The sequence below is a fragment of the Notothenia coriiceps genome, unplaced genomic scaffold (assembly GCF_000735185.1).
Source record: "Notothenia coriiceps isolate Sejong01 unplaced genomic scaffold, NC01 NC01_scaffold00026393, whole genome shotgun sequence".
In the NCBI taxonomy this organism is placed as follows: Eukaryota; Metazoa; Chordata; class Actinopteri; order Perciformes; family Nototheniidae; genus Notothenia; species Notothenia coriiceps.
Window position 1 is genome coordinate 6,728 of NW_011359094.1, and position 9,817 is coordinate 16,544.

The 9,817-nt window shown below is 40.6% G+C and overlaps 1 protein-coding gene across 2 annotated transcripts in view; it reads left to right on the forward strand.

Moving 5' to 3' along the window:
- Positions 1 to 9,179, forward strand: part of septin10 (septin 10) — a 9,912-nt gene extending 733 nt beyond the window's left edge. The window contains exons 2-10 of one of the 2 annotated variants that reach the window (XM_010784359.1): positions 812 to 926; positions 1,124 to 1,319; positions 1,425 to 1,611; positions 5,357 to 5,518; positions 5,746 to 5,842; positions 6,143 to 6,311; positions 6,449 to 6,581; positions 7,135 to 7,346; positions 7,611 to 9,179. In XM_010784359.1, the coding sequence (XP_010782661.1) occupies positions 812 to 926; positions 1,124 to 1,319; positions 1,425 to 1,611; positions 5,357 to 5,518; positions 5,746 to 5,842; positions 6,143 to 6,311; positions 6,449 to 6,581; positions 7,135 to 7,317 (1,242 nt within the window). In that variant the 3' untranslated portion in view covers positions 7,318 to 7,346; positions 7,611 to 9,179. The remainder of the gene's footprint in view (positions 1 to 811; positions 927 to 1,123; positions 1,320 to 1,424; positions 1,612 to 5,356; positions 5,519 to 5,745; positions 5,843 to 6,142; positions 6,312 to 6,448; positions 6,582 to 7,134; positions 7,347 to 7,610) is intronic. The other variant, XM_010784357.1, reaches the window with a different exon arrangement.
- The last annotated feature ends 638 nt before the right edge of the window (positions 9,180 to 9,817 follow it).

Consider the following 9,817-nt stretch of genomic DNA (forward strand, 5'->3'; position numbering starts at 1 on the left):
ATAGGGAATTGTTTTAACGTTAAATTGTTCCTACTTTTACCACATTATAACTAGGCCAGTGTTACATCCCTATGCTTAACCGACTAGTTCAAACTGGCTCAGGTCAGAGGAGGTCGACGCAGTTTGAGGAAGATGTGGGTTTACACTGAAGATACTTGGAGCTTAAAGCTAATGAACAACCCCTCCTGAACCCTTTTTATTTTATGTTTAAGATTAGCATATTATCTGCCCAAATAAATCACCATTGATGTGTTTGTTTACATTAAATTCTAAACAAAGTATTCAGGAATGCACTGCAACTACCACTGTTTTTCTGCTGTAACAGTTCTGTGATGTTGCTCGTGTGTAGCTCTTAGGACCAAGCTACAACTCCAATTCGTTGTATAACCCTGCTAAATTGATCATTCAATCATTAAACAAAATAGTCTCTAAACGTTTAGAAGATGTATTTACATTAGTTGCCTAGAACGATTCATATGTATTGCGTGCTAAAATTGTAAGATATTGAACAATCAACCTACAAATTGATTATTTGGTGATTTCATTTGAATGATCTTTCATTAGGGCATTTCCAAATGTATACTACCTATAATGTGGTATGGATAGGTGAAGACATATTGCTAGAATCTGCATTATTGTGCTTCCCTCCAACCAACATTCTAAATTATGAAGCTGATGAACTACGTCTTGCAAATGACCAGTGTCTAAAAAGTTGCACTTCCCTGGGTCATTATTTTGTTCCTTTTGTGAGGGGGAAAATGGCTTCAGTATCTTGACATTAATCTGCCTATTTGTGTAATTTCTTCTTCAGGAGAAAGCAGTCCGGCCCCTGGGCCTGGCTGGCCATGTGGGCTTTGACAGCCTCCCAGACCAGCTTGTCAACAAGTCTATCTGCCAGGGCTTCTGCTTCAATATTCTCTGCATCGGTACGTTGTCATGCACACACACATACTAAAAACAATACACACACTTTCATTGTAAAAACTGGTAGACAATACGATTTTAGGAACATTTAATTTAAAGCAGTTTATTTCAAGCCAAAGTGCTATCACACACTAGTCAATTAGATCTCAACCACAAAGGTGAATAACAAAGAATTGCGTCTTATCTTTTCTTGCTCTAGGTGAAACCGGCATTGGGAAGTCTACCCTGATGGATACTCTATTCAACACGAACTTTGAGAACTTTGAGTCGTCCCACTTTGAGCCTCAAGTGAAGCTGCGGGCCCAAACCTACGACCTGCAGGAGAGTAACGTCCGGCTACGCCTCACTGTGGTCAACACTGTGGGCTTCGGGGACCAGATGAATAAACAGGAGAGGTGGGAGGAGGAGTGTGTGCAAGAGAAATATTGACAGACGCTCAAAGGGTTCAATAGTTTTCAGTTAACCCATACTTCTGATCTACCTTTAATGTCTCCCTGTAGCTATCAGCCGGTGGTGGACTACATCGACAAGCAGTTTGAGAGTTATCTTCAGGAGGAGCTTAAAATCAAACGCTCTCTCCACAACTACCATGACTCTCGTGTCCACGCTTGCCTCTACTTTATCTCCCCCTCGGGTCATTCACTCAAATCCCTGGACCTGGTCACCATGAAGAAACTCGACAGCAAGGTAGGAGAAGGATCACTGTGTGTGTTTGGAAGGGTCAGACATGGCCATTATTACAGTATACCAAGGCATTGAGAAATCCAGCTGGCACGATTTTCCACATTGCCATATATACAGACATTTTTCTTAGATGTTGTATTTTTGTTTAGTGCCTCAAACACTTGACCAGGGTCAGCCTCTTCCGGGTAGAATCAGCAGCTGAGCTCAGAGATGGCATCAAAACTCTGTGCTAAATTGCTCATATTATCATACAATTATGCTATGTGGCACACCTTTTTTTAATAACTGATATGTAATTAATACATTTTACATAACCATTTAAACAGCTTTTCAATAGTTTCTACCATGAAAATATTCATTCAACATTGGGGGCGGACACATTCCAATAAAGAAAAGTGTGTCCAACTTGTTAAGTGTAGTAATGTAATGCTGCATTGACCTGGAGTCATTGGGTCACATGACATAATAGCTATTAAAAATCCTTACAACTTTTAAGGAAACATTGCTGATTTTTCCATAAAAAAATATGAACATAAGTATGAAGTACTAAAATCAAATAAAAAGAAGTGTGTCTTATTTATTTAGTCAAGCAATTATATATGCAATAGATTTTAAGTCACATGGTCACATAACATGGAAGCTATTAAATAAACAGACAAACTACAAAAACTAAAATAAAGTCCTCACACATCAATAATACAAATATGTGCCATATAGGATACATTTATTATTCAGCATCATTTTCATAATTATGAGCAAGTTGGCACAGGGATATTTTATTAGATTTATTTTGTGTCACTCAAAAGTTAACTTGTTGTTTAAGAGCGAGGGCTTCTTCTGACTGTCTGTGAAACTGAGACAGAAGACCAAAGTAAATGTCTGCCAAAAATCCAAACTATAACTAAGTGACCCCTCTGAGTTTTTTCTCAGTACTCCATCATCCCCGACGATATGAAAAAACTAGATCCCGCTCAACAAACTAGTAGGGGTGATGGATTTCTTTGAAGAGATAAATGCAGGTTTAACTCTGGAAAGAGGAGGGTACATTGATCTGAAATGTGCCTGCATTTAATGGACTGACTCCAGTGGACATCGACATTTTAAAATGGACTTCTCAATTCCCTCTGCTGCCATAGACCCCCCCCTTAATTGCACATTGTGTAGGAGAGATGTCAATATAAAACGTAAATAAACATGCTGTCGATACTTCGGTTGTTCGAACGTTTGGTGTTGACCCTATAGAGTTATCAAAAGTCGGAAGTTTCATAATAGGGAATTGTTTTTAACGTTAAATTGTTTCCTACTTTTACCACATTATAACTAGGCCAGTATCACAGCCCTATGCTTAACCGACTAGTTCAGACTGGCTCAGGTCAGAGGAGGTCGACGCAGTTTGAGGAAGATGTGGGTGAGAAGAGAGGCGGTCTCTGGGTTTACACTGGAGATACTTGGAGCTTAAAGCTAATGAACAACCCCTCCTGAACCCTTTTTATTTTATGTTTAAGATTACCATATTATCTGCCCAAATAAATCACCATTGATGTGTTTGTTTACATTAAATTCTAAACAAGTATTCAGGAATGCACTGCAGCTACCACTGTTTTTCTGCTGTTCTGTGATGTTGTTCGTGTGTAGCTCTTAGGACCAAGCTACAACTCCAATTCGTTGTGTAACCCTGCTAAATTGATCATTCAATCATTAAACAAAATAGTCTTAAAACATTTAGAAGATGTATTTACATTACATGTATTACATTAGTTGCCTGTCTGTGAAACTGAGACAGAAGACCAAAGTAAATGTCTGCCAAAAAATATAACTAAGTGACCCCTCTGAGTTTTTTCTCAGTACTCCATCATCCCCGACGATGTGAAAAAACTGGATCCAGCTCAACAAACTAGTAGGGGTGATGGATTTCTTTCAAGAGATAAATGCAGGTTTAACTCTGGAGAGAGGAGGGGACATTGATCTGAAAATGTGCCTGCATTTAATGGACTGACTCCAGTGGACATCGACATTTTAAAGGAGACATGTCATGGCCATTTCCACTGATCATAATTCCATTGTTGAGGTCTACTAGAATAGATTTATATTGTGCAATTTTCCAAAATCACTTTGGTTTCTCATACAGCATCTCTGTAAACTACGTGTATTCACTGAATTTCACTCTGCCTTTAACGGCTCGTTGTAGCTCCAATAGCTCCAGCCCCCACCCTCCCTGTGAGCACAGTGTGCTCTGATTGGTCAGGACGTTGTGAATCGCTCTGAGCTCCGTGGAGGTGTGGTTTCCTTGTTTAGCGATACACATCGAAACACAGCCAAACTCACCCTGAGCACACACAAAGTCACAGCCGAAGTAAAAACAATAAGTGTGGCTTGATATTGAGTAAGAAAAAGGTTGATAAACGCTGTGAGAATGGGTCTGCAGAGAGAATTTCGCCACGATCCCCCCAACTGTCTGTTATCAGCCTGCAGCCAGGGAGGAGAGATCAGCAGAGCTGCATGCACTGAGTGTGTGTGTGAGGAAGTCCGTGGATTGGTTAATTTGGACCAATCAGCCTGGTCATAGCTCTGGGAGTGGCTACTGGGTGTTCAGACGTCACAATGTCCAGGAAGAATGTTTTGGGGAGGTCTTTTCTGTGCTAGAGTTTTACTCGCTACAGGGTGTACTTTGAGGGTTTTGACTCTGCAGACCGTTTACATGCATAAAAACCTTCATAACACACAAGGGGACGGGTAATAACTGGAAAAGCATGACATGGGACCTTTAAAATTGACTTGTCAATTCGCTCTGCTGCCATAGACCCCCCCCCCCTTTAATTGCACATTGTGTAGGAGAGATGTCAATATAAAAGTAAAGACCTGTATCGGGGACCGTGCTGTGGTTGTTTCTAGACTTTCCTCCAAATGTTTGTTTGGTAGAGCTCCACTATCCAACAGACGAAACCCCTCCCTTCCCTCTTGAAGTGGTCCGAAACTTTCCCATGCTCCCTGTGTGTAGTGACTTTGTGTTTTTTGTGCGCTTGTGTGTTTTCATTGCTCTGGAGTGTCAGTAACCCTGGATTTGCGTGTGAATGAAGGAGAAAAAGCAGTGGAATGCTGTAATCACCTCACACACACACACTCCAGTTGTCCCTTTGTGTCACTGTACAGATACACACAGAAAGAGCCATTTGTTGAATGTGCAGCACGGACAGAGAGACAGTCACTCACTCAGACGGCTAAAGGAAAATATCTCCTAGCATTGTTTTTGCTTTCTGTGGGTTTGGGGGGGGGTGGGGGGGGTCTGGCGAAGAAGCTTGTCTAGTGATAACCCAGCCTCTCTTTGGTCCGTCGACGAGACGACGGACAGGCATGAGAAGAATGTGGGACGACTTGGACACAGAGTGGGCTGCGGGGCCAGAAATAACATCAGTGACCTCGGTTTATATAACGCATATCTAAAAGCTTTAAAAATCTAGATAAAGTCATTAAAAGCAAAACAGTTGGAATAGTTTTTGTTGAATTTATTATTGTATGTACCTTGCGAGAACCAGATTAATGGATGCCTTTGTATGTATATCCACATAGTTTAATTCTTTCTTTATCACAAAAACTTCATCAAAAAAGTCATCGTATGTCCTGGCACAATGTTATCAGTGGTTTTCAAGAAGTTATTATTACAAAAATATGTTCTATTAAAGGTGTATTTTGTTCTCTGCATTCTGCGGACTGCTACCATGTACGTGAATATGTTCCCCCTCTGCTGCAGGTGAACATCATCCCAGTGATCGCCAAAGCGGACACCATCAGTAAGAGCGAGCTGCACAAGTTCAAGATCAAAATCATGAGCGAGCTGGTCAGCAACGGGGTCCAAATATACCAGTTCCCCCTCGACGACGAGACCGTCGCTAAGGTCAACACTACAATGAATGTAAGAAAAGCACATGTTAGCACATGGTATGCCTCATTAGCTGGGGTCCTTTCTTTATACGGGTTATTGCGAGATAATAACCAAGTATATCAATGTGCTCCTAATTACAATTGGCCTTTTACTTTAAACTGTTCTATCTATTGTCGGTTCAGTTTTTGCAGAAGTATTGTCGATCGAGCCTTGTTATTCGCCTGCTTGCAGTTTATGTTTATGTTTTTTTTTTTCAGGGTCTTTTGCCTTTTGCGGTAGTGGGCAGCACTGAGGAGGTCAGCGTGGGCAACAAGATGGTGAAGGCCCGTCAGTATCCCTGGGGAGTGGTTCAAGGTGAGATGGATCATTGTTTGTTTGTTTGACACCTGTCTTTGTTTTGATGAAGCTCTTGTTGTTCATTTTAGCATTGGTTGAATTGAAATCTGTTTGTAGACCTGCATTTGTTTCCCTTCCACAAACACCCTTACCCCATGTAGAAATAAGTAGTTCAGGCTCAATACAATAAGCACGTAAAGAAATAACATTACAGTCAATATAGTGGATTGTCTTATCTAGGTCTTTTTCAAAGGATTCTCAAAACACTGTTGAATATCAGCCGGATGTCTAATACTTATACGTGTCGGTGTGTGTCAGTGGAGAATGAGAGTCACTGTGACTTTGTGAAGCTGAGGGAGATGCTCATCTGCGTCAACATGGAGGACCTGAGGGAGCAGACACACACTCGACATTACGAGCTGTACAGACGCTGCAAACTTGAAGAAATGGGATTCCAAGATACCAACCCAGAGTGCAAGCCCGTCAGGTGAGTTCACAAACACCTGCGGAGACACAGTGAAAAGAATGAACCACTGAGTGACGTGTGTGTGTGTGTGTGTGTGTGTGTGTGTGTGTGTGTGTGTGTGTGTGTGTGTGTGTGTGTGTGTGTGTGTGTGTGTGTAGCTTGCAGCAGACCTACGAGGCCAAGCGGCAGGAGTTCCTGGTGGAGCTGCAGAAGAGAGAAGACGAGATGAGGCAGATGTTCGTGCAGAGGGTGAAGGAGAAGGAGTCTGAGCTGAAGGACGCTGAGAGAGAGGTACGCAGATACTCAGTCTTTCCTTGAAACTCGTTTGTTACTGTGTTTGATTTTATAACCTTGGAATATGGGGACTTAATTTCAAAGCAGACCAAGAATGTCAGACAAGACAGGTTGGCTTAGTTAAACTTATTTGTTGGGCAAAACAATGCTGTATGGTTAAAGTACTGTCTTTCAAACCTCGGAAGTTACTTATTTTCCTTCTTGGAAGCGTTAATTTTTGTGTAGTCATTACTTTTTTAAATAATGAAATGCATATCTTATACATTATTTTTCTTTAACAAATATTGGGGAAACAAATATCATGAATATTTCATGATATTAATTCTTCTACTGGATAAAAGCAAAGTAATTGCATTCCAGCTAAAGTAAATCTTTGTACAGTTCACATCTAATTTGTTGAAGTGTGAGAGACCTCATTATGAGGAACACAAGTTGTTGCATCATTTCTATTTGCTAATTTAATAAGGAGATCTAATGAGTTTGCTTGTTCTATTTGGGACCATCAACAATGGAGGCATCTCTGTAACTGGGCCTGTTCTCTGTGTTTCAGCTGCAAAGTCGCTTTGAGCAGCTGAAGCGTCTCCATGCCGACGAGAAAGCGACTCTGGAGGACAAGAGGAGGAACCTGGACGACGACCTGAGCTCCTTCGGGAAGAGACGAGCGGCCGCCCAGCTGCTGCAGGCCCAGAGCCTCACCGCCAACGGCAAGAAGGACAAGGACCGCAAGAAGTAAGAGGCCTCTCTTATCTGTAGGCAGTGAGGGTAAATATACTTTCTTCAGTCACCTGCTAGTGGAATGAATGTGAGGCAGCCCATCTGTTGTCTACTGCTGTTGACTGAGTGGATTTAAGGTTGAAATCATGTCTTTTCTTTTGGGTTGATCCCCCTGAATGAACTTCTCGTATTGGTTTGTAGTTCAAATGCTTAAAGTGCAAAACAAGACATTAAACTTGCTTACGGATTTATTAAATATTGCAAAATAGATTCTCATCACCCTGTATTTTTTTTTCTTTCTTCTTCTTCCAGCTCTGGCTTCATGTGAACACATCGGGATCTGAAGTACACTCCAGTATAACCAGTGACACGCTGGCAACCATCTTTCCTGCCCTTTGTGGCCAGTCTCAAACACTAACCATGCAGGAAAAGCCCCCCCCCCCACACACACACACACACACACACACACACACACACACACACACACACACACACACACACACACACACACACACCCACCAGCAGTGTGTGCAGGTTTCTGCCAAAGTTTAATGACTGTACCCATGAATCCTGTGTACACTTTCTTAAATGGTATTTTTAATCTTCTTTGTGGGTTTTATACCTCCGTGTAATATTTTATATTTATCCTTTTGTTTTTATATACAACTGTTATTTTCCATATACCTCCCTTACCTTTGATGTTGTACTTGTGCCCTGAATGAGGGACTCTTTACACAGCCTCCTCCCTAATGCTGTACATTGATCAGAGGAATTACCAACATTATATTGAAAGGGACCTCTTCACAAACATTGAATCCGTTTTGTTTTGTAATGCAGTCAGCGAATGAGAAAGACATCCGTCACATGCTTCTTATTTATTATTAAGCCCCTTTCTGACATACACATCATTAGGACATTTTAGTCCATACGTCTAGATAAATGCCACTCTCTTTGCCATGAGAGTGTATCAGGTCATCAGTAAAGAGAGATAAACAATCACTTCATTATTTCTGCAGCTCACAGCTGTTCTCCAGCAGTGAAGTGTGAGTAATAGTCCTGTCATGTTTTAAAAAGAGCCGTCAGTGAATAATTACACCACTGAGACCTTTGATATTCAACAGATTTGTAGCTAAATCCAGCACTGCACCAGAATCCGTGTCTGAAAGGGCTTTAAGTGATCTTTCCCAAAGCTGTTTGAATGCATTCATCATAAGGGGCGCGGGGGGGCATTATAACTCCTTATCCTTTTCCTGTATTATATCAGAGTGTTTTTCTCACATCTCCTTTATGCTCAAACCATGAACACACCAGCATCACAGAACCCTGCAGGAGCAACAGTGATTCTCCTGTTGGTCCAATCCCAGTTTTCTAGCCTGAGGCTTGGTTTTGTATTAGGTACAGGCAGACAGGTTACAGCATATATTTATATACATTGTTTTATTTTTGCTCCCGTATTTTCTCACTGACAAACAGTCCAAGTTTGCAATGCAGTCTGCCTGAAAAGAGAGACTCATGGGGGACAGGCTTTACGTGGAGTCAGTGTTTGTTGACGGGAAGATGCATTTGTGACTATATTTTATAATGAGACGGGGTTTCACACTTCAAAGCATTTTTTCAGTACAGAGTAAACCACAACAAGTGTGAGTTACAAACCAACATTTACTCACAAACATTGCCACTTTATATATTTACACTAGTGCTTGATGTTAGTGCCTTATCTGTGTGAAGCTTACTTACACTTAACTCGTAGATCCAGGGAAACACCGATTCCTAGTAAATCTTGTTTAAGACACATTTGTACTACGCTTATATTTATGGAATAAACAGTGTTATTTGGGAGCTTTCTTCTTTTAAATAAATCCTTGTATTTTTGTCATGATACACTGTTTGTTTTCATCACACAAAATGACGGTAAAATGTATTGACAATGTTTATGAATTGTTTTTGAGGACGGTTCATCACAACTATCTTACTTTTGGTATAAAACATTATTCAGCTAATTACTTTGAAATACTCTCCATATTTAGCTTTCCCTTCAACCACTCACGGTGGAGGAGGTTGTGATGCTTTACAAGTAAAACTATCAATATCAGAATATAAAGGGTTAACTGCTCTGTATTTAGATACTTTACTCAACAAATGAAGTTGTAAGACTACAAATGCTTTATATATTATTAACACTTAAATCCGACTTTAGTTACACCTGGAGTAAATCCACAAACTACCCTGCAGAATACCAAGTCATTAAAACTAGCTGCACCTCTATCAGCTTTGATAACACTTTAATGCATACATAATTATAATCAAAACATATCATATATATTATTCTGAAATGGACCCAACTGCAAAATGAGTACTTTCACTTTTGGTTATCCAAGTATATTTTGATGCGAATTATTTTATACTTTTACTTGAGTAACCTTTAGAATGCAGGACATTCACTTGTTACAGAGTATTCCTACACTCTGGTACTTTTACTCAAGTGCAAGATCTGAGTACCTCTCACCTTTTCTCACAAA